Raw genomic sequence first — 25,395 nt, 5'->3', positions numbered from 1 at the left:
CCACCCAGGGACGATGCAGGAGGCATTAGCACAGACCACACAGGCAAAGGCTATGACAGAACACTATAATCAACTTCACACCTGTATGTTTCATAGAAAGAATGAAATAGGCCATTTCATCAAGAAATGAAATTACAATCTGCACATTGTGAATGGAGAATATGAATAACTTCTATGCTGATTAGGAAATTTAATTCCTAGTTTTAAAACTCACAGTTTTGTAAGAAAAAAAGGAACCTCCAGATACACCCGATTTCACTGGGGAAGTGCATGAAATATTTAAGGGAGAATTGAAGTGAGAATGGAAAAGGGAGGGTGAATAAGACCAAAATACATTAAATACATGTGTGAAATGCAAAAAATGTTTTAATATATTTGTAAAAGAAGAATTAGTAATTCAAACTATACATAATGTCCCCCAGAAAAGAGAAGAGGAGAGAATACATCCCAATTCATTGTAAGGAGCCCTTCAGTAAGAACAGTGGTGTCAATAACAGAAAAATAATAAAGTTTTATGAAAAACCTTGCTTACCAAAACTAGATGCAACAACAACAACAGAAAACTAAAGCAAAAAACAAGAGATGAACATGAATTTCCAATGGGAAATCCTTGAAAATGTTTACAAATGGAGCTGGAGCTACAGCTCAGTTGGTAGAGCTCTTACCTAGCATATGCAGCCCTCAGTTTCATTCCCAGCAGTGCATAAATAAAGCACGGTAGGTGGTGTGCAACTGTAAGCATAGCACTTGAGAAGTAGAGGCAGCGGGATCAGAAGGTCAAAGGTCACCTTTAGCTACTTGATGAGTTCAAAATCAGCCTGGGATGTCTGAGATTATGTCTGTCTCTGTCTGTCTGTCTGTCTGTCTCTCACACACATACAATACAATATTTATATGTTTATATAAATAAATATTAGCAACTATAATTCAGTCATATATAAAAATAAATATACACCATGATCAGGTTGAATTTACTGGTTCAATATTTTGTTTTAAAAAGTTAATTTTTAAGAAGTGTCATCCTGAAAAAAAAAATTAACAAAATTCAACATCTATCTGTGGGGAAAAAAAAATCTCTCCTAAAAATAAGATGGGAACTTCCTCAACTTAATAGACATTATCTACAAGGAAACCCTTCAGCCACCAGTCATTAAGAAGCCAAGGAACTAAGTGCTTTCCAGGAAATGCCTGTACCCTTGGGGTGAGGTGAAGGCACCAGCTGTTCCTGCTGTTGCTGAGCACCAGATGCTCTCACGAGTGCAACAAGGTAGCAAAGGTAAAACCAATCTAGAAGCAAATGGTCCCTGCTTCTCAGTTACAGAAAACCACGGGGAATCTAGAAACTCAAAAATCCTCCAGAAATCACACACGAGTCATGGAGGTCATGAGATTTAAGATGAGCACTCAGGGCCAGCAAGATGGCTCAGCAGGGAAAGAAGCTTGCTGCCAAATCTCAGGACCTGAGTCCAACCCCTGGGTCCTGAATGGTGGCTGGAGAGAACTGACTCACCCAGGCTGACCTCTGACTTCCACATGCACACCATAGACATGGGCACAGTTAATAACTCAATGCAAAAACAAAAAAACAAGATGAACATATAAATATCAAAACCAACTCCACATAACACAATGTTACAGAATTCCCTCCCCCCCAAATAAAAAAAAGAAAAGAAAAACTTAAGGGGACATCAAGATGGCTCAGCAGGTAAAGGTGCTTGCTGGCAAGCCTCTGGACCTGAGTTCAACCCTTGAGTCCTGCCAGGTGCTGCCTGGTGGAAGAAAACTAATTCCTGCGGATTGATCTCTGCCCTCCACGTGCACACTTATGTCACCCCACATAAATACAAAATAAATCAATAAGTGTAAAAAATGAAATTCTTAGGTATAAATAAAACATTTTAGGAGATGTGTTCAGATTCTACACAGTGATTAAATAAATTACATATTTCTTTTTTAAAGATTTACTTATTTTTACTTTATGTGCACAAGTGTTCTGCCTACATGTATGTATGTGTACCATGTGTATGCAGTGCCCTCAGAAGTCAGAAGAGAGCACTAGATCCCTTGGAACTGAATATAAAGACAGCTGTGATACACCAAGTGGGTGCTGGGAATAGAACCTGAGTCCTCTGCAAGAGCAGTCAGTGCTCTTAACTGGTGAGCCATCTTTCCAACTTGTCTAACTCAGTGGGAGCCCTGGGCTGGACTGTCAGCTTGCATAAGTACACACATGTACACACACATACAACTGCAAAACAAAAAAAAAGAAGAAGAAGAAAGTTAGAAGAATCCATCTACCCAGTTTCAAGCTTTATTGTGTAGCCACAGTAATCAAGTCTGGCTGGTTCTGGTGGAGAGAAAGGAACACAGCTACGGACCGAAGTGGAGAGCCCAGGGAATCAAGCCACATGTGTACATACACACATGTGCGAGTGCACACATGCGTGCAGGCACACACACAGCTGGTTCCCAGCAAGGGCACAGACCGTTCAGTGAGGCAGGGTCATTTACAGCAAACAATAGTAGAAGGGTTACACATGCGGAGAAAAAAATCAGAGTGCCAAACAAGCTTGCCTTGAACAGAGTTTCATGAAACTGTATAATGGCTTCTATAAGGAACGTGAGACTTGACGCTTTCAGAAGAACTAGGATGAAACCTTCCGGATGCAGGTGAGGCGGCACCTGCTTGGACCCTGCAGACAGCGTACTCCAGGAATGCAGCAGCCAAGGCAGGACCACAGGGAGATCAAAGGCTCCCCTCCTGACACAAACCACAGAGTGAACATTTGCAAGCCACACGCTTGAGGGTGCAGAGCACTCAACACTCGGCAATGAAACCCCAAACCATGACAATCCAGGGCAGATGTGGCGGAACATGTGGGGCAGTGTTTTACAAAGGAAGAAACATAAAGCCGTAAGTCCCCCGGAAGCTGCTCATCCCCAGCCAAGGATGGTGCAGATGCCACCCCAGGAAGATTAGGGAAGGAGCCAGAACCAACACCAGAGACACCTGCATGGCCAAGTGATGCCACACAGTAAATTAGTGACCCAGGTCCATCGGCAGGTAAAGGAAATGTGGCAGATAGATAACGGAGTATTACTCAGCCATAATGAAGGACAGAGTATCTTTTGCAGAATAAAGTAGATGTGGTTGGATATTAAATGAAGTGAAATGAGTCAAACTCAGAAAGACACTGGCTCATTCTCTCTCCCAAGGGAATCCTAGAAAGAGTCTCTGAGAGAACAAAGAATAGTGGGAGGCAGAAGAAGAGGAGGGTGGGGGGGGGACGGTGGATCGAAGTGAATGACAGCTGAACGAGGCACCTTTATGACGGCCATTTCCACCCATATCACAACGATAAAGGGGCCTCACAGTCAAAACACTCATCACAGTAAGCTATGACTCTACGCCTACCAGGACAGCTAAAAGAAAAAATATTAATGCTGTCTGTTGTCAAGAAAGCAGAACTGGATGGAACTGGATCATACAGACATTGCTGGTGGGGAAATTAGATGGAAAACTGTTTTTAATTTAAATTTGATTTGGAGTTTGAGTAGGGTGTTTGTTTGCTTTTTTTTTTGGCTCCCTTTTAAAATGTTTATTATTTATTTATTTTTATTTTATGTGTGTGGGTGTTTTGCCTGCATGTATAAGAGGGCATCAGAGCCCCTAGAACTAGAGTTGCAGATGGTTGTGAGCTGTCATGGAGGAGCTGGGAACTAAACCTAGGTTCTCTGTAAGAGCAGCCAGTGCTCTTAAACACTGAGCCATCTCCCCAGATCCCCTCGCCTGATGTTTTGAGGTGGGCTCTCATGTATCACAGACTGGTCTCAAATTCACTATGTGGCAGAGGATGATGTAGAACTCTTGATGTTCCTTCCTCTACTTCCAAGTGCTGTGATTACAGATGTGCCCCTCAAGCAGAGCTTTGCTGCCTCTGACACCCCGTCACCCCATTCAAACAAACCATGGGGGATTCTTCACCGCACTGCTCAGGAGGGAACCTTTGTCTGTGGGTATCTACATGGAAAGGAAGAAGCGGGCCCGGGACACAGCTCCACAGCAGAGCGCCTGCCCAGCAAGCACTCAATGCCCAACACCAAAAGGAGCTGCTAGAAAAATCTCACCTCAGAGGTAGCATAGCCTTCTGTCCAACAGGTGTAGAAAAAGAAAGGCAGACTAAGATGAAGGACCCAGAAGGAATGGAAACAAGACAATCAAAGCAAAATCCATCCAGACTAGACTGAAAAAGTCACGGAGGGTCAAGGAGGGCCAAGTTACTTATCTGAAGAGCTGGCCAGCTAGAGAACCTTTCTCTACTGAAGGAAAGTATGGGGTAGGAATGGCCAATGATAGAGAAGAAGAAAAGCTGGGGTGTCCAGGATTGAAGGGGAAGGACAGTACTGGGAACTGACCACACCAGGAAACAGGGAGTAGGGATCTGAGCAACTTCGAATGGGCACGCCTCTGGATGGGAAACAAAGTCACAGATTCCATTCCCAGTACCTCTACTGAGCAGTTCATAACCACAACCATCTGGTACGACAGACAGCTCCAGGGCGCCCAACACCTCAGGCCTCCATGACCCTGAACTCTTCTGCACACACAGACACAGACAATTTAATATTTTTGTAAAGAAACAATCTGGGCAGATCTCTAATGAGCAGAAACTGAATTAATCATTTGAAAACTCCCACAAAGAAAACCTCAGGCCAAGGTGGCCTCTCGACAAATGCTAAGTGCTGAAGAAACTCGGGCCGATTCCTCGGTCTCCTCTGAGAATGGAAGTGAACACTTCCCAACTTGTCAGAGGCCAGTACCATCCCCATCCCAAACCTACACCACACCCCAAGGCCTCTTGAGAATGCACCTGCAGAAGCTGAGGAAATCCCAGCTGTCCAGGAGCAGGAACAGGGGACAGTGAACCCTGCCAAGCAGGATTAATCCCAAGAGGAAAGTGTCCAGGACTCAGTGCCGCACACCACACTGATGGAATAAAAGGCAAAGAGGCGATTAGCATCTCAATGGCAGTGGGAAAAGCACTTGCCGGCTCCAATGCCTTATGAACTTCCTCAGCCCAGTAAAGGGTTACTACAAAACCAAACCCTCAGAGTGAGAGATGACATCACTCCCCAGACTCAGGACCAACCAATGTCCGCTCTTGACAATGCTACCCAACCCTGTCCTGGAGGTGAGCAAGACAATATGACAACGAAATGGAATAAAATACTGGAGAAGGGAGAGGATCATGGGCCCCAGCTACTGGCAGTTCTGGCTGCTGGGGGAGGAGTCCCTATTTTCAGTGTTTTGGCCTTGGCTGGGTTGCCCATGGTCCTGCTGACAGCTCTATGCCTGTTTAAATTCAATGGTCACAAAACAAAACCAGACAAAAAGGTAGAAGGGAGACTCGCTCTGAGGAGCAGGACTGAGCGGGGTGGGATGGAGATAAGTGGTGGCGAGGATGTGTGACCAAATGTATTATGTATGTGTGAGACTGGCAAAGAACAAATAAAATTTGAATTTTTTAAAGGTGGCTATTTAAGGTCCCATTTTCCTGGACCTGGACTTTAATGCAAAACGTAACTTAGCATTTTGTAAAAAATAAATAAATAAATAAATAAATAAATAAAAAGTTTGAATTGATTTGAATCAAATTTATGTCCTAGCAATGCTGAAGCATGCATGGGCAGTTCTGTTGAATTTGTCCATATTGGGTTTCATGATCTAAGTTGATGAGGGTGACTGACCAGGTCTGTTCCTCAAGTATTTTATAGGCTTTCAAATAAATGTATACATACATATACACATACATGTGAATAAATACATGTGTGTATGTATGTGTGTATTTAATTTTTAAACCTCTTTAGACTTATTTATGTATATGAATATTTTGCTTGCATACACGTATATGCTCCACATGCATGGCTGGTACCCAGAGGCCAGAAGAGGGTGTTGGATATCCTGGAACTGAATTAAAGAGTGTTGTGAGATGGCACATGGGTGCTGGGAACTAAACCGAGTTTGTCATGTACTAAAGTACATATTTTAAATGAAGTTACCTTCCTCCTCCCAGAAGCCACAGGTTGTCAAAACCCCCAGCACTGGGTAAGGGATACTATCTTCTCTTCCAGTTGTTGGTCAGAGGTGTTCCAAGACTCCCTCTGCTAACAACACAAGCTGCTGCCCATTGCTCTTGGTTACCACCAGCACCCAGTGATAAGACCCTATTGCTTGTGGTGGCATTTCATTGATATTTTAATAAATAAAGCTTGACTGAAGATCAGAAAAGCAAAAAAGTCACACTCATCAACCTTACAGACCAGGCAGCAATGACACACACCTTTAATCCCAGTAGCCACACTAGCTTGCAATAGAAACCAGGCAGTAGTGGTGCACTCCCTTAATCCCAGAACTAGAGAGGACTATAGGGCTCGTGGAGACAGCTCTCAGTCACAGTCTCTTTCTGAGGTTTCCTGGGTTTCCTGGAGGCAGTGTCACCATTTTGGACTGAGGTTGAAGTAAAAAATCAGTGGCTGACTGGTTTTCTTTTCTGGTCTTCAGGTTGAACCCCAATATTTGTCTCTGAGTTTTTATTAATTGTGCTTCAATTGCTGAAGACACCACATACTTTGGAAGTGAGCTGGTACCAAAACAGAAGCTTCCTCCCCACTGGAGAGCTTTCATAGCATCCAAAACTGCTATGCAGGCTCTGAGAGAGAATGTACTCAACAGCATGCCCAGCTGTGAACCTCGTGGACCACGATGGTGACGGTCACAACAAAATACACTGTGAATGCAATAGTGGCATGAATGTTATGGAGGACCCAACCACTTTCTGCTTGGATCTAGGATCCACTCCACAGGAGGAAACATACATCAGATATTCTGGCCTAGAATTCATGATGGGGAGATCATAGGACCCGAGTTGGGGGAACGTGGCTAAATATATACAGTATCAAACTGCTTCTAAATATTTACCTTTATACTCATAGATTAGATCCATCAGAGAAGCTTCTTGCGGAGGATAGCAGTCAATACAGAGACTCCTAATCTGTCAAAGTGCAGACAATAAATGTCTGGAGTGCTCAACCCCAAATGGGGCATCTACATCACATCCCCTGTCACTAAGGCTCAGGAAACATTGCAGAAGAGGAGACAATATGACTATAAGAACCAGAAATCAGGAAAAAAGTGGAACTATGATATTTTCAGGATATTTCAAGGCCATTGCATCCTTGAACTTGGAAACTGTGGTTGCCTGCAGAAAATCAAGCCCGTCAGCATCCCAGCATGGGTGATGAAGAGCCTTGGGAGTCTCCACCCTCCATCCTGCCAGCATAAATGAGAAATTTATTGAGAATGTCTGGCTTCTGAGGAAAGGAAAATCAGGGTTTTGGTTGTTTTTTTTTTTTTCAGGAATGTGGCCCTGGGTGGATTGATCATGCTTCAGAGGATGGTTCATGACCATGGGCATTCAGATACCACTAACTCTGGTTATCCATGGGTGATAAAAGGAAAACGAGAAGAAGAAGACATGAAGGTGGAGTGGGGGAAGGAGAGGAGTGAGGTGTCTGGAGGAAGTTGGAGAGGAGTGTTGGGGTGAATACCAAAGTATCATCAAAGCACATTGTAAACATGTGGCATTCTCAAAGAATAAATAAAAAAATGTAAAAACTGCTTCTGTAGTATATATTGCAGACTAAAAATAAAAAGTAAATAAGATTAGAAAGAAAAATAGAATTATCTAGGGTTGGCATGAAGCTTAGTGGCATAGAACTTGTCTGACTTATAGGCCTGGCACTGGAATGGGGGAGGGGGAAGGAGAAAGAAAGGAAAGAAGGGAGGGAAAAGGTGGGAGGAAGGCAGGAGGGGAAGAGCAGAGAAAATATCTATAGAAGAAGACATCATACTGTACATAGCAACCCTAAAGAATCCATCAAAAACTATTACAACCAATAAACAGGCTTGGCAGCTCAAGATACCACCAAATATCCAAACATCACTTGCATATCCAAGGCAGTGAGTGTGGAACCTGGGGCCTAGAGCTTATTAAGCAAGGCCTCTATCGTCAAACCCCAGAGTTGTCATTCTTTTTAAGATCTATTTATTTTTACTTTATGTGTCTGGGTGTGTGCCTGTATGTATGTCTTTGTAGCACATGTGTGCAGTGACGTCAGAGGCCAGAAGAGGGAGATAGCTGCCTTGAAAATGAAGTTACAAATGGCTATAAATCGAGACAGGTGCTAGGAACCAATCCTGGGTCCCCTGCAAGAGCAGCCAGTGCTCTTAACCACTGAGCCGCCCCTCCCACTCCTTATCAGATCTCTGATAGTGAAATTAAGAAAACAGCAACATTTATCATCATATTTTAAAATTAAACTCGTGGAGAGGGAGAGATGGCTCAGTGGCTGCAGCCTAGATGGAGGAGGAAGTGCAGGACACGCCTCCCAGGCAGTGCAGGGCCTTCCCTGCAGCTGCTGCAATTGGCTGGAGCATTCTTCCCATTACGGAGTACAGGGGTGAGAAGAGCCTGGCCTGGCAACAAGCGTCACAGGATCCAACCTGGGACAAACCTCATCTACCACAGAAACTACACACAGACTTAGGAAGGCATGACCTTGAGGCTCACACACCCACTGTGCCCTGTTCCCTGTTACTGCATTGCCAAGATTCCGGTTAGAGCACAGAAAGTTCCAGTGGCTGGTGGCAGCCAAATGACACAGCATACAGAGCCAGGCACAGAACCGGTCTTCTGCAGCTGTGAACGATGGGATTTCTGGTGTATTGTGAATAACTTATTCATTCAACAAATGCCCATTCCAGCAGTATGCCTGTTACCACCCGTGCCCATTGTCTCAGTGCGCATGGCCAATATCCAAAGAAGTGTGTAGACAGGGAATGTCCCGGCTTCAGCCATGATGTCAACTCTAAACTTATCAGTACTCAGTTATCCCCAAGGACCACCCTGGATTTCTGAGGACATTCAACTAAGCTGGACTACCCTTCCTCTAGGGAGGCACCTGCCCTGTGACATCCCTGGTCCTCACTTTGTGTTCCTCCCTCACATGGGGTGACAGCAATCAGCTTGCAATATTTTTCCATATTCCATGTCTGTCCCCCATATTCCTCTCCTCCTTTCCTCAAAGATAGCCTTCCATTTTCCCCCGCCCATTTATAACAGCTGTCCAGGATGTGCTCCGCCCAGACCCGGCAGAAGAACAAAGTTAGGTGACCAAAGCCAGGTGAGGGAGGTCTCAAACAAACCCACGAGCCACAGACTTAGTTGTTTATAACCACACTCTCACCAGGGCCTCATCATCAAGCACTTGGGTGAAGCCTCTGAGACAGCTAATCCTACCTGTGTCTTCCCTAGACTAATCTTAGCATGCAAGCACTTCTGGTCTCCCGTCTTACAGGAAAGAATAGTGATGCTCTTTGTCCTTTCTTGGTAACAGGCTTCAGAACAGGAGAGGCAGGGTGTGGAAGGCTACAGAGCCAAGGCCTCTAGGGACTCCCTTTATGGTTCCCTTCTGTCCATCTCACAGTCAGTCTCTATAAGGAAGCTCTTCCACCCGTGCCCCAAGCATCATGGGATGTTCTCTCTTCCACTAGCCTCCCAGGGACTATCTTCCACAATGCTGCCTTTGTCCTGCAGGTCCTTGCAAATGACAATTCCCCGGCAGATATCCAAAAACAACTTTGCTGTCTCCAGCCCTATTGACGGAATTGCCTAGCTTCTTTGTCCCTGTGAAACGATTTCCCTTCGGTCATGCTAAAATACACAAACTCAGTTTGACTGCCATGGGCCTCCATGGGTTTCTTTTTTAAAAAAAAAAAAATATTTATTATTTATTATGTGTACAATATTCTGTCTGTGTGTATGCCTGCAGGCCAGCAGAGGGCACCAGATCCCATTACAGATGGTTGTGAGCCACCATGTGGATGCTGGGAATTGAACTCAAGACCTTTGGAAGAGCAGGCAGTGCTCTTAACCTCTGAGCCATCTCTCCAGCCCTCCATGGTGTTTCTTTGGGTGCATTTTCTTCCACATTCTTTTTAGTTTCTTTGGATTGGTTTGGGCCATGGTTTCTTTTAAGGTCTTTGGTCAGAATCAAACAAGGAGGGAATTTTGAAGGTGGAAAGATAAAAGTAACTCCTCATAGACAAGGAAGGCTCATAGGACTCACCAGATTTTCACCAGCTATACCCAGCAAAACTGTCCTTCACAGGTGAAAAGGAGACGAAGATTTTCCCCAACAAGAAAAAGTTTCTAGGAGTTTTTTACCTCTGACCTACAAGAAAGGCTTGTCCTTTCTTTAGGGAACTCCTTAAGGGAGCTCTCCGAGCTGAAGGGAAACTAAAAGCCAAGAGCACCACACCAAGAATGAAACTCACGGGTGGGAAATGGCTCTGCCGTGCTGCCGTGGAGGAGGGAAGCCCTGTCTAACCGCAGGACAAGCCTCAGGAGGCCAAAGATGACTCAAGGGTGCACAGCAGGAGATATGAACTGCCAAGATGGTCGAAAACCACGTCAGAGAGAAGTTAAAGAGTTGAATGCAACTTATCTTACCAGCTTAAATAAACTGTCGTTAGCTATTTTACTTAAGCCTCAGTCATATACAAGCACGTGGCCACAGAATTTACAATATGGTTACGCTTTTGAGAAAAAAGTCCCATGACCAGAGAGATAACTCAGCAGTTAAGAGCACTTGCCACCCTTCCAGAGACCAAGACTCAGTTCCCAGCACCCACATGGTGACTCACAACCATCCATGACTCTAGTTCCAGGGGATCTGATGACCTCTTATGCCCTCCCCAGGCACACACGGTACACATACATACATACATACATACATACATACATACATACATACATGCAGACAAGTGCTCATCACATAAAATACAGCAAATAAATCTAAAGGAGAAAATCATGGGGATGGAGAGATGGCTCAGCTCTTACAAATGCCTGCTTGCTTTTGCAGAGGATCCAAGTTTGGTACCCAGCATCCACATCAGGTGCTCACAACCACCTATAACTATAGCTCCAGGAGATCTGACACTCTCCTCTGACCTCCACATAGACACAGGTTCACATACCCACACATATATACGTAAAAACGAAAATCTTTTCAAAAGAGAAGACAGTCACGCACCCCACCCAACCCCACCTGTGGATGGATTCAGGCACCTCCTCCCCTAACCCACACCCAGGTTTGAGCAACGGTGCACGGCAGGCCCACCCTCCACTCCCTTCCCGTTCTAGTTCTTTCCCCACTCCAGGCAGTGCACGCTAACGGTACCCCTGCCTGGAGAGTCTCACAAGGCAGAGTCCCTGATCCCTGCCCATCTTGTCACTGCTCCAGCCCATGTCACACAGCTCCAGGAAAACTTCTTCAACCAATCCTCTTTCTGTCAGTCAACACCTGCAGAGATCTCGCTAAGATCCTGTTCCCACTTGTCCACTGCTGGACATCAATGTCCTCCAAACCAAATAGCTGTCATCCTCATGAGCTCAGCTGTCTTGGCAAGAAAAGTCATGACGGCTGGACGTGACTGTTGGCATTCCCTATCAGGGAGGAGATAGGGAGGCTTGTGGGATCCTCACCCGAGTATCCAGCCACACTTCCCGACAGTTGTATGCAACTCTGCCCTAAATTACACATGGCCTCAAGGTTTCTGGAAAGGGCCAGAGGATAGGCACTGGAAAGACTAGGAAAGAGGCTCCATCTATGTCGCCATCTGTAGCCATTCAGAAGCCACCATCCATGCTGCCTATAGACCTTGCCATGTGGCTGTGTTAAGGTCCTCTGGGCTCCTGTAAGTAAGGGCAATAAGTTCGTTGGTCCCCAGGGTAAACTTCGGTGGAACTGAACTTTGGTTTGTCATTGGAACCTGGAAAGAGGGGTAAATTCTGCCTAGTCAGCACCTCCATGCCAGTGGAGGAAATTTTTTGACATCCAGCTTGTCTCTCTTTGAAAACTGGTCAACTGTTCTGCTTGCACCTTCTAGACCTCAAAGGCACTATCCAGCCTCCTCCATTCCACAGCCTGGAAGGTGGCCCTGCCTGCCTCTACAATCCTAGATTCTGAAACCTTTCCTCCAGATGAGGACCCTTGGTAACCATCTAGAGCCTCAAACCAAATTTCAAATACATCTCAAATGGCAAGAAAAGAGGCATTTACTGTTACAACTCCCACATGGCAAACCTGACTCTTGAATTTAGGTCCTGTTCTTGAGGCTGAGCAGCTCACTCCCGTGATTCTCAGTGTGTGATCCAGGAAACACTAAAGGCTCCCCATGGCCCTTTCAAATCATGTTCTCAATAATATTAAGATGTAATTAATTTAATAATCGTCTCATGCTCCATGTACAGTGGACTGTGCCAGAGGCTGCATGAGTGAGACCGAGACAGCAGGTTTCAGCAGCAGAGACAAGAGACCAGCTCTGTCTGCACAGTCAGGCAGTACAGAAGCTTTGCAGAAACAGTCTGGATTGATGTTCTTCTAAGCATTGCTTTTATTTTGGAAAATACTTGGTGTTCTAGTTTGCCCCCTGTAGCTGTGACACAAAAACTGATTGAAAGCAACTTGGAGACGAAGAGGTTTATTTAGCTTACAGCTCACAGTTCATTGTGAAGGGAAGTGAATGCAGGAACTCAACAAGGCAGGAGCCTGGAAGCAGGAACTGAATCAAGGCTGGTGGGGAATGCTGCTGACAGGCTTGTTCCTCCTGACTTGCTTGACTTGCTCAGCTTGCTTGCTCTTTTTGTTTTGTTTTTCCAAGATAGGGTTTCTCTTTGTAGCCCTGGCTACCCAAGAACTCTCTCTGTAGACCAGGCTGGACTCAAACTTAGAAACCCACATTGCCTCACACTTCCCAAGTGCTGGGATTAAATGCCATCTGGTTTGCTTTAAGTAGCCCTGAATCACGTGCCCAGGGGTGGCATCTCCCACAGAGGGTGTAGCCCTCCCACATCAATCTTTAATCAAAAATGTCCTACAGATTTGCACACAGGCCAATCTGATGGAAGCAATTCCTGGATCAAAGTTGCTTCTTCACAGATATGTCAAGTTGACAGCAAAACCATGACAGTTGTGTTGGGACCACAAGATGGCTCAGAGTGTAAAGGGAACTTGTCACCAAGCAGAATAGCCTGAGTTTGATCCCAGGACCTACATGGTGAAATGCAAACCCCAACTCCAGCAGGTTGTCCTCTGACCGCCATGTGTGTTCATTCATGCATGCACACATACACACACATGCGCACACACGCCTAATTAATTAAAATAAAATGTAAAAAAAAACTTAAAGAAGTAGATTTTACTTGTTCAGAATTACTGTATTGTGGGAAATTTTTATGTTAAAAGCTAATAACTTTAATACTAATGTTAAAAATTATGGATGCATATTTAAACTTTTCTTTTACAATTTCCTTTTTAACTTTTTGACGAGGCCAAGGATGGAATCCAGGGCTGTGCCCGCACTGTACCGCCAACCCACATCCACAACCCCCTCTCTTTATCCAGTGGTGGGAATTTAACTCAGGCCTTGCCCGTGCTAAGCAAGTGCTCTATCCCTGGGTCACACTCCCAGGCCTCTTCCCACCTGTGACAGCACTGCCAGTAGACGGACACACAACACTCTCTGGGTTCCTGAATCCTGGTGTAAGAGGTCACAGGAGCCCTGAGACCCTAAGTGTCTTGGCCCCGCGTTTGAGAATCACAACATTTCCCTCCAATCAGAAACAGGAAAACAAGCCAGCATTCTCCCAGGAAATGTAGTGACGAAGGCTCCTCATGATGGGGGTGACTGCCTGGTCCCATCCCAGCCATATGACCTTAATCAGACTCAGTATTTTCTGCCTCTATCTCTTTCCCCCAGAAGAGGGAGGGTGTCATGGAAACTGTGTTCTCAGGGCTGGGATGAGGATGATGCGGCACTGAACGACCAAGAGCTCCCCACACAATATCACGACTACTTTCCCAGTACGGCCACTGTGAAGGTCCAAGAAAGAGAGAGAAATGGATGGAGACAACCGGGAGGACTCTTTTGACCTGAGATAACCCTGGCTGTCCTAAAGAGCAGGTGGAGGGAGGGCAGCACCCTGTGAAACCAGGCCCGTGATGGCTAATGTTGTCTCTCAGCTTGACGGGATCTACAATCGCCTAGCAGCATGCCTGAGAGAGTTTCAGTTCCTTAACGGAGATGGGAGGACCCACCCTGAGTGTGGGCAGCACCATTCCGTGGGCTCGGGTCCCACAGAGAACAAAAAACGAGAAAGATGAGCGCCAGTGTTCATCTGCCTGCTTCCTGGCTATGGATGCAATGTGACCAGCTGCCCCACACTCTTGCCACCATGACTTCCAGGCCACGGTGGACAGCATCCTCAGACTGGGAGCCAGAGCAAACCCTTCCTTTCTTTAGTTGTTTCTGTCCTGCGTTTGTCACAGCAGCGAGAGACGTAACTAATACAGGGCCACAGCCACCCCTGCCCAAACTGAGTTAAGGATGAAGCTGCAGCCACAGAAAGTTAGCTCCCCATTACTGAAGCCAGACTGGAAGCCATTATACGTGTTGCAGCATCAGGGTTAAGTGGCCTGGTGCTTTGACATACACATCTCAACCCCTTCACCTACAGTCTCTCCTACATCCCCCAAACCTTGTCAAAGCAGGTCATCTCAAAAGGACCGGAGCAGACAAGAGGAAGGTACAGCCCTGGCCAGGCAGAAAACCCACAGCCACCCAGCATGACCCATAGAGCCAGGAGGCTGAGACATTCCCCACCAGGACCCCCAAAGACTCAGAATAAACAAGAGGTAGGTGTTTTCTGTTGCTTTGACAATGGGCTGTCCCTGAGTTCCAGGAATGGCGGGGTTACCACCTCTTCCCTCAAGGAGCTCCAGAAACAGGCGTGAGACTTCTGTCCTTGTGTGTAGAGAATTATTAACAGCAATCCCTGCCTTGCTAGGACTTCAGGAATGTCCCTCTCTGTGTTTGTTTCAATAGAAAATTCACTATGTACCCATGGCCACTCACCCCCATGTCCTCCTGCACCCAGCTTCAGCAAACATCCTGGAAATGCCAACCTGAGTTGCATAAGGTCTGTGCCTCCTGCAGGGAAACCCGTCACTCCCAGGCCAGCTGCTGGGTCTCCAAAGCCTCTGACGGCAAGTGCTGTTTAGATCCCTTCCTTAGGGGAAGACATAAAGAATGTCCACCCTCTCAAGGTCCTAATGACAAACTAAAGTTCGAGGCCACCCAAGTTCACCCCAAGGAACCAGTGAGCTTACTGGGCTCGCTTACACGGCATGCAGAAGGATTAATGGTGGGAGCATGGGGAACCTCAAGGTAGCCACACTGGAAAGCCTTCACCCAGCAGGGATGGTGACTTCCCCACAGAAGCGCAGATGAAGACCTCTTTCCCCTAGCCTTTCCTAGCCTACGTACTCTAGCTCCTCCCTGAGACACCACGGCACATGCAATCTGAGCAGAACTGGTTGGGAGGAGTGACCAGATTCAAGCAAGGTCCAGTGACCCTCACACCCTCTCGTGGCTTGAATGAAAATGGCCCCCACGGGCTCATAATGAGCGGCACTATTGAGAAGTGTGGCCTTTTTGGAGTAGGTGTGGCTTTGTTGGAAGAAGTGTGTCAATGGGGATGAGCTAGGGTTTCAGAAGATGATGCCAGGCCCAGTGTCACTCTCTCTTCCTGCTGTCTCTGATTCAGGTGTAGAACTCTGAGCTACCTCTCCAACACCATGTCTGCCTGCATGCTGCCATGTCTCCTGCCATGACAATAATGGACTGAACCTCTGAACTGTGAGCCAGCCCCAATTAAACATTTTCCTTTATAAGTGTTGCTGTGGTCAGGGTGCCTCTTCACAGCAATAGAAACCCTAAGACATTCCTAAGCAGGAACGTCAACAGTTCACAAGCCCCATCCTGATGGACGCTCACAAGCTGGCATAGCTGATCTCATGAAGATGGTGGCAGGTTGGCTGGAAGGAAGAACAGGCCAGAAGGGTTTGCTGACTTCTTATTGCTGAGTGACATTTGAGAGAGATGAAGTCTGGAATCAGGATGCCCAGCAATGGGACACTTCATCTCCAGGGACCTGATGCCAGGTGCAGTAGATAGACGGGGGGGGGGGGTGATCCTGATAGCTTGCCAGGTGTCACTGCTGGGACTTGAGGTTTGGGGGTGACACACAGAGAAACCTGCCACAGCTAAGGGAGGAGTGACATCTGTTATTGAGGCAGGGAGCTCCTAATGAGAGCACCCAGGTAGTGTGTGCTCTGGGGAACCACGGGGGCAGCCCCCTGTGCTCCTCTCAGGGCATCCCTCCCCCCACAGAAGTGACCAGGGATTGGACTCCCCGCAAAGCTAAGGCTCCAAACTCACAAGCCAACTTTCAGGCTAGACAGTACAAGCATAAGTTCTGTGTCCAAAATTCAGGCTATTCCTCAACCTGCAAAGTTGGGAGCAGGATGCTTTCGAATCCCAAGGTAATAGTGAACTCCAGGCCAAGAGGTCACGCAAGTGCAAAGCTCATTAGTTAGATACTCTGTGGCTGCCTTTATCCAGGTATCACCTTACCCAGATAAACCTTGATGCAGGTAAAATGCATTTTGCCAACTTGGGGGCTGGGGAGACGTCTCACTCAGCCTGTAAAGCACTTGCAAGCATGAGACCCTTCGTTTGATCCCAAAAAGTCATGTTAAGATGCATGGAGCATGCGTGTAATCCTAGCACTGGGGAGGCACAGACAGGAGGATCACTGGGACTCAGTGACCAGACAGTCTAGCTCTCTTGGTGAGCTCCAGGTCAATGACAGACCAAAGATGACACCTGATAATGACTTCTGATCTCCCTACACATATTCACACATGTGTGCGCACACACACATGTGCACACATACATACACATCCTGTGCACTTTTTAAAAATCTTGGAAATTTAGACAATGACTTCTAGTCTATGGGGACACAAAGTCCTTCCAGAAATAGCTCATGTAGAGAAAGTCCATTGGGGTAGCTCTTTCCCATAGCCCTTTCCCAAAGGGCTCCACTATGAAAGACATTCCTGGCCCATTGGGGAAGCATCATACCCAGGTAGGGACCTCTGGACACCAAAGGGCTGATTCAGTGACACTCCTCATCAAAACACCACACTGCCCACAACCTTCTCAGGAGAGCACACTGCCACTCACAGTGGTTTCCTCTTCCTCTCCATGTCTAAATACCCATCATATCTTAACAGCACCTGGTCTGCCGTGATCAGCAGACACGGTCCTGTTGTCTCAATCTACAAGTGACTTTCACAGACTGTGACTAAGGTTACAGGAAATCTTTAAAACATCCATTTATATACTTTTTTTCTTGCTGAGGAGTTGCTAGGTTAATTAATAAAAGACCCGGGAGCATAAAACATATTACATTAGATGAAAATTCTTGGGAGGAAACAGCCACATAAAGAATAAAGGGAACAGGGCTGGAGACATGACTCCATGGGAGAGTGATTGCTATAATTCCCAGTTAGGGGCTTAGGCATGGTTCAATGGGAGAGCACCTGCCTAGAATCCCCCAGTAATGGGATAATGACATGATTCAGTGGGAGAGTGCCAGTCTAGAATCTCCCAATGAAAAGAGGGTGTAGCTCAGTGGGAGAGCACCAGCCTAGAATCCCAGGTGAGGGGATGGGGCATGGCTCAGTGAGAGGGCACCTACCTAGAATCCTCAAGTGATGGAGGAGCTAGGATCAGTGAAACACTTGCTCAGCGCCATCAAGGACCTAAGTGCAAAGCCCCAGCACCTTCCAGCTTTTTAAGGAACACCAGTAGCTCCATAAAACTCATCCATTTGAAGCTGGGCCGTGGTGGTGCATGTCTTTAATCCCAGCACTTAAGAGGCAAAGGCAGGCAGATCTCTCTGAGTTCGAGGCCAGCCTGGTCTACAGATGGAGTGCCAAGACAGGCTCCAAAGATACACAGAGAAATCCTGTCTCAAAAAAACAAAACAAAACAAAACAAAAACAAAAACACACCTCGTCCATCTCATCCATTTGTCTTAGTAGAGTGGGGATCGAGCCATGGTGGTCTATGGTAATTTACTCCAGTGCTATAAAAGAGTTAGCCAACAATCATTCCCAATTATCAATAACTACAACACTAAAGACAAACCGGCATCCAATGAAAACATGCAAACCTAGGAGGATTTCGATAGACTCACAAGCACGTGAGAAGTCTAACCAGGGGTTAACAGCAAAATGTGAGCAGGCTTTAACAGGTTTACCATGCGATTTGCTCTAGCTTTGCCAGGTGTAGGAATGCCTGAAAAGAAAACAGTACAGAAATGAGTAGACACAATATCTAGGTTTAAAAGTGATGCTTTTAGAGAGGAAAGAAGAGAAGGGGAAAAATGCTTTTTAGAGGGACCTGGCTCCAGCCCAGCAGGGCCACTGTAAGTGTGCAAAAATTATATCCCTAATGGATGCATCTGGAGAGGGAGGGTCTCCCAGGTGGAGGCTTCTAAGCTAAGCATCTCGGGACTTGCTCCATCCATCTTCCCTACTCAAAACTTGAAGCTTCTCCAAGTGGATTCGTGGAACTTCTATAGGCAAAATCCCATGGTGCTCAGCAGCAGAAAGGGGACAGGAGCCCTCCTGCACCCCTGCAGCCCATCTGGAATCCACAGACCAAGCACCCCTGTAGTTCATCATGTGGAACTACAGACCCAGTCTGGGAGTCTGTGCCTGTCAACCCCAAAGCCCCACTGAGCCCAGGGACTGGGCCAAGGCAAGCACACCCAAGCGCTGAGAATTTTAGACAGCATCCTTCTGTGTTAGTCCTCTGCTTAGAGGAGACATCTGGCAGCCAATCAGAGAGCTCTCTGCTTACTGCTCCAACCCATGGACCTCACTTCTCCTGAAGGCTTTTAAGAGCTTAATCTCTCAGGAAATGTTGCATGCTGCAGCTGGCCTGTCCTCAAGACCAGGCATCAGAGAGACCCTATTGCTGACCCTGAGTAGGCTCTGGGAACCAGAAGGGACACGCCGCACCCCTTTCTGGCTAAGACTAGGACATCCCCTTGATCAGGAGGAAGGCTCCCATCAGGGTCAACCTGTTACTCAGACAACCTCAATGTTCCTACCAGAGCCCCTGTGGACCCCGTGAGCCATGTCGAATGGCTCCAAGAAGCAGCTTTCAACAATGACAAAATGCACATCCTATCAAGTAGTCTGCTCAGAAACATCGGCTTTCGCCCACTAACTCCATTTCACACCGCAGGAACAAGACAACTAATTTTCTGCCACATTCTGGTGGCACTTCCCGCTGGGTGATGTGTGTTTAGCTCTGGTAGGGTGTGAGAATGTGGGCTGAGATCCCTGGGGCTACCCAAGGTACAATTGAGGCTCCTCATTCACTACATGTGGGAACCGGGGCAAGTGGCACCACTCCAGAGCCTCAGGCTACTGGCCTGGAATGGGGAACAGAAGTCAGCCCACCCCCTGTCCCCCCTAGGAGTTCTGGGACATGAGAACAGCAAAGGCATAATGAAGATGCCTAGGAATGGACAGAGTGCAGAACGCTAGCTCATTCTGCCCGCTCTGCAGCTGCTGAGTGCACGATACACCCAGGGTCGAGGTCATGCGTATGGTGGTCATCAGCTGTGCAAAGGCCCTGCCCATCCCATTCTTCTAGGTGGTTTGTTCTGTCCCCTTGGTGACAATCAGGGGCCTCTCTGTGCTCTATAGCACCCAGCAGTCGCATGGAACCATCCTATACATGTAGCCAATCACATGTATCCCCACCAGCCTAGAAGCCCCAAGAGTAGCAACCTTCATCCAACTTCAGGGCTGATACTACGCAGCATCAGACCCCTAGATAAGATCTGTTCAGCATATTTTAATAAAATACAGAAAAAACAGGGCCAAATATGCCCAGCTCATCTCGGCCCCACAGAAGATGGCAGACTTCTCTTTCGGGTGGGCTGGTTAGCTTCTGTGCCCAGCCCAAAGGTCACAAGTTTAGGAGGGAGGGGATACCAGGCTCCTAGCCCATCTCTCAATCTGTTTACATTCTTCCCATATCCACATACCAGCGCCCAGGTGATGAAAGACAGGCCTGTATGTAAGTCCCCACTTCTATCCTGACCAAGAGGGTCACGAAATTACCATGCATGAGCCTCCTCAACATTACCTCCCGTGGGGGTCACAGCCATGGGTGAGGCTCCTGATGACGTCAAAATGCATATTTGAACAGGCTGCTATGGCCAGACCTCCCTGTCACCATAAGGAACCATTGAGGCTACAAGTCCTGTAGCATTTGGAGTCCATGCATGACTTCTGCAGGGGTCCTCGGCTCTCACAGCAGTTCCGTCCCACGCATAGCCATTTGGACAAGCTCCCATTACTCCCTGGAGCCTGTAGAGGCCCTAGGACCCTGCCATTTAGGACTCTTAAGTATTAAGAAACAAAGCTCATTATGTCATAGACTCTGCTTCCTATAAGGCTCCATCTCTAGGGCTGATTTCTTACAGATCGGACAACTCCCAGCATGCTCTTCCGTCACACTTTCTTCCTCACGAGGGAAAATAAAACCCCACGCTATCCCCAACTCCTTCACAGGGTCTAGCTGAAGCCTCTCACATCTCAGTGCCCCACCCCAAGGGCCCAGTGTTCTAGACAGCACCTCAGTCCCCAGGCCTGGACCAAGTAGCCGTCCCAAGATCTTAGCTATGCATGCAACCTTGAAGTGGGTTAAATAAATGAATGAGTGACTTGAACTACAAACAAGGCTTTCTTAAATGGCACTTGCAATACTAGGCAGAGATTCCCCATCTGCCAAGAACTGTGATCAGGATCCCTGGGAGCCACCTTCAGCTGCACATCCTGACACAGAGGCCCCAAAAAAACGCCCAGTTGGCCACTTAGTTCCTCCTTCTTGGAAAAATCCCTAGTACAAGCAATGGGTTCCGTTTCCTTGAAAACACTTCGCCCCGGGAGCTGTGACTTCCAGGCAATATGAAGCCAGCTTTATTCTTCTTACCAACTTTAAGCAACGGTGACCCTGGTCCCACCCTCCTTTCCAGGCTTCCACTCTTCTCCCCCAATCCATCAATGTCCGAGACCTTTCTCAGCTCACTTCAACTGCAGCAACGGAAGGTTCCAGTCTCCACCAGATTCAGCCTGGTGTCACCTACGTGTGGTTGGAATGTTTCCAATCAAGGCACCTCCAAGGGCCCCTGTGGACATGCCACACACTATCTGCCTGCAGGGTGCCAGACCTGAAGTGGGACCTGTGTCAAGGCTGAGCCTGCAGCTGAGGTCGACCCACCTGCTGAACCTCCCCTAGTCAGGTCAGCAAGGTGCAGGATCCAATCCCAGTTAGAGGTCACAAGCCATTCTCCAACCCAAACTTCCCAAATTGTCTTTGCATGCCAGAGCTCAGCTTAATTAGCTGGTTGACCTCATTAACGTTCAAACTTCAGATCGAAAAAGAGGTCACACATCTACCTAATTTACTACCTCGAATTTCCACGCAGAAACCACTATTTTCAGATGTCCTCTGAAGCATGCCACCCATAACCCATCGGGGAGGCCCCTGAGACCCCCAAACCCATGGGCCCAAAGTATCTTCTCAGATAGAACAACACAAGTCCCCTTTAAAAGCACAGTCATCAAAAATTAGTCTCTAGCCCACTGGGCACACCACCGCCCCCCCCAACCCAGAAGCTTGCAGCACCCCACTCACTTGGAGCTGAACAACTAGAATGTTTCATGCTGCAACCCCTTGTACTTTCTGCAAATCGGTGAGGAGTTCCAAGGAAGCCAGCCCCTCTGCGCCCCAACTGTAGTTTTCAAGACGACCCTGGTACTCCCCAGGAAGACAAGTTTCACGGGATACCCTAGCCCTCTACTACCAGTCAGAGAGGTTAAGGGCGACTCACCCTACACACCCCAGCGATGAGGTCCAACGGATGCCCCACACCCTTGGACTCAGGAAGCCAGGTCCGGCGCGACCCCAGCATCCTGGCAACGAAATCCTGCACGCACAGGTCCTGCATGTACCCTCTTCACCCAAGACGACGTTTACCAGGTGATATCACTGGGTCGCACCTTGGCTTCCTCAGAGGCCCCAGTTCAGGGGGCGAGGGCGTGGTCTGGGTCTGCGTCTTCCAGAGACCTACAGTAACCGGGTACCCAGGACTGCGCGGCCAGGCTGCCCGGGGAAGGAGCCTGGGGCCCCGGGCGCGCGGGTGGAGCTGCCCGCTGCGCCGGAGGAGGGATGCCTGGACGAAAGTTGCCAGGGAAACTTGAGCAACTCTGACACCGGTGCCAGCGTCCTGCATAATTCACGGGCAGCGGCGGATAGAGGTGGGGGCCGCTCCCCTGCGCCCGCCGGGTCCCCACACCCCTACTTAGGAGTGTGGCGGGTAGGGGTCGGGCACCCGGCGGGGGCTCCGTGCGATCCCCGACCTCCTGGAGCCAGCAGCTACCGCGGCAATAGTGCGCGAAGCCGGCACTGGGCAGAGTCTGAGAGAGAGCGCGCGCAGGAAGTCTCAAGGGACAGAGAGATCAGGGCGCAGGTCCCCGCCCAGCGCGCCCCCTGGCGGCCCTGCGGCGGATCCTCTTCTGGGCTTTGATGGCCCAGGACCCCGGGAAATAGGCGATCTACAAGACAGGAGATCCCGGTACGGAACAGAGGCTCATCTACCTGCGCTAACCCGATGAAGGAATCAGAAGCGCTGGAAGAAGCAGAGTTCACAGGCTCAGAAGACAAAGAACTACTGAGCTCTGCCCTCAGGTCGCTTCAAAAGCTCTTGTGACTGGCCCCTTTCCAGGGGAAGGGGTCTTTCGGGGAGGGGTGTCCCCTAAAAGACGCAAGCCCCACCTGCATGCGCGCATCCCTCTTTTCCAGCTCTCATCCTCAGCCTCTATGGGTACGGGGCCGCTCTGACCCAGTCGCCGTTGATTCTGGAATGCAGAGGCACACACATGCCTCAGGAGCCGGTTAGGTGCCCGAGGGCCACCCACTATTCTTCCCCGCCCGTGAGTCTCACCTGGCTCCCGCTCCGGGGGCGGGCCCAAGCCCGGGGGAGGAATTGAGATAGCGAACCCCACTCGACCCGGGAGGACCAAGCGGCACCGCGCCCAGCAGGGCAGGAGGTTTTGGGGGTGCAGATCGCAGCCCCGCCCCGTCCTGCGCCACGGGCAACCTGGGGCTCCGGGGGCGAAATGCGACCGCGGGCGCTGGCAGCCTGGGGGAGGGGACCTCTCGAGGGCGACCCGCCCCTGCCGCACCTGTCCCGGTCTCGCGGCGGCCGCCTTGGCGCGGAGTGTGGGGTCTGTTGTAGCAACCCAGGGAGACGCCGGGCGCCCCGCCCCAGGCTGCGTGGCTCGCGCGCCACCCCCTCCCAGACCAGAAAGTCTCTCTGGCTGCTAGAGCCCAACCCCTTTCCGCAAGATTATCCCGACCTCAACCCGCTCCATCCGGAGCATGTTAATAGGATTGAGAAACCGAGGCCCACAGCTCGGAAAACGTTAGCAGCGCACTTGAAAACTTTGTACCTGGGCAACACGCCTGCGTCTGCCTCCCAGGCCACCAGGGCTCGGCCACCTTCCGCCCTGGGGAGGAGACCGGGCGGAGCTGGTAGGGAAGGAGAGACAACTGCCAGAATCCTACAGGTGAAACTCTCTGGAGCCGCCCGCCCTGGGATTTTATTATCCGCAGTGACAGGCTTTTGCTTCAGTCCAGAGGGAGTCTCAGGCCACCAGCTCCGCGCCATGGCAACGTGCCCAATCTGCTAGGGGAACCATGGCTAATAATCTCCAAAAACCGTAATAATTTACTGACAGCGCTCCACCCTGAACAAACCGTACGCCTTAGCAGGCTATTGGGGGAGAAGGGTCTGTGTTTTTCAGTGTTTTGGAAAAGGAGTTTATTGTCTCGAAATCCACAATTCCAAGAGGTTCGGGGTGAGGACAGAGATGCAGCCTGCGGGCCTCGGCTGTGATTCAGAACTGTAACATTAGGCAGGTCCCAATCGGCATCCTCCTCAGAAAGAATGGAGACACAATGAAGTTAGTCTTGTAGGATATGCCTGAGAGATTACCGTGGACAGGTGAGTTCAACATACCAAGAGCAAAATTAAATATTTGATCTGGATATGTTTTTCCCCCTCCTTGGATAACTGGCCCATATTTCAAAGAAGTCTTTAAGTACTTGAGTTTAAAAAAAAAAAAAAGTTGTGTTGTGTTGGGACCGATTTCAGGACACAGGTGGAGTAAGAGCTGCCAGCTGCAAATTCCAGCCCTCCTCTGCTTCCTTAGACATAAGAGCTGATAACGTATTCGTTGAATGAAGAAAGCAAGAGTCCACTAGTAATCCCTCAGACAGAAAGAAAAGAAGCCTGGCAGGATCACAGCCTAATTTCTTGGGAGGAATCCTTAGACTACTCTGATAGTCTCTGGGTTCCTTGCAAGCAACTGGCCATGGCTCCTCCTCTCCCTAACTCCCTCAATCCTGACCCCAGAGAGTGCATGTCACAGAAATGAAAAATGGACTCTTGGCCCCAATTACCCGACTAGAGGATGCTTGCCAAGACACCCTGCTTCTACCAGACTCCACCCCCAAGTGCCTGCCTGTCCCCAAACCTTACTCCTGCAGCCTGTGCTGCAGACAGTAAGGGAAGCAAAGGGGCAGAAGTCAGCCTTGCACTTTCTACAGTCCCCACGGAAGGCTCAAGTGCCAACACCATTGTTATGTTCAATAAAGGCTTCTCTCGGGATTCCAGTTTCTGCCAGCCCATCGCCCCAGTATGTGCCCTGACTCACCCAAGCCCACACCCCACTGCCTACCCCACATACATACCCTGCTCTGCTTGCTGCTTCGAGCCTTTAGTTTGGCATTTTAAGGACAGGATCCTGCCTATGCCCCAGTTTCTTTGTGTCCCTGTATCCAGTGCAGCCTTGTCCTGAGCTCAAGCCGTATCCTTGAGTCTAATTCCTCACATGGAAAGATCTAGGATGGGGAAACACCAGAGGGAGCCTGAGGCAGGATCTCAGACACACACAACCCTCACCCTGTCCGTCTCTAAGCCTACTGTGTGCTTTCAAAGATCCCTAAACTGCCACTCACCAGAGTCAGAGCCTCTTCAGGTTTTTTTTATGGGTTTTGTATGTTTGGTTGGTTGGTTTTTGGTTTTGCCTCTGCCTCCCAAGTGCTGGGATTAAAGGTGTGTGCAACCACTGCCCCGCTCTCTTCAGGAATTCTTATTTCTGGTGGGTCTACAGCTGTGCACATCACCCAGAGCCTTGCTTTTTGTTTCATTTTCCTTCGGTGTGGGAAAGGTGACATCGACCTTTGTGATGCTGAGTTTCAGAGCCCCTGGTTTA

General features: G+C 48.6%; 2 protein-coding genes across 2 annotated transcripts in view; both read right to left on the bottom strand.

Moving 5' to 3' along the window:
• Positions 1–23,321, bottom strand: part of Shank2 (SH3 and multiple ankyrin repeat domains 2) — a 445,228-nt gene extending 421,907 nt beyond the window's left edge. The window contains exon 1 of the mRNA XM_005351593.3: positions 23,061–23,321. The gene's annotated coding sequence lies outside the window, so the exon portion shown is untranslated. The remainder of the gene's footprint in view (positions 1–23,060) is intronic.
• LOC101993520 (actin-like) overlaps positions 22,560–25,395 on the bottom strand; it is a 107,194-nt gene continuing 104,358 nt past the window's right edge. The window contains exons 8-10 of the mRNA XM_026781323.1: positions 23,569–23,647; positions 23,061–23,325; positions 22,560–22,671 (exon numbers count right to left, since the gene is read on the bottom strand). Of these exons, the coding sequence (XP_026637124.1) occupies positions 22,560–22,671; positions 23,061–23,325; positions 23,569–23,647 (456 nt within the window). The remainder of the gene's footprint in view (positions 22,672–23,060; positions 23,326–23,568; positions 23,648–25,395) is intronic.

Source organism: Microtus ochrogaster, chromosome 8, assembly GCF_000317375.1.
Source record: "Microtus ochrogaster isolate Prairie Vole_2 chromosome 8, MicOch1.0, whole genome shotgun sequence".
Taxonomy (NCBI): Eukaryota; Metazoa; Chordata; class Mammalia; order Rodentia; family Cricetidae; genus Microtus; species Microtus ochrogaster.
This window is presented reverse-complemented; position numbering and strand designations above follow the sequence as displayed.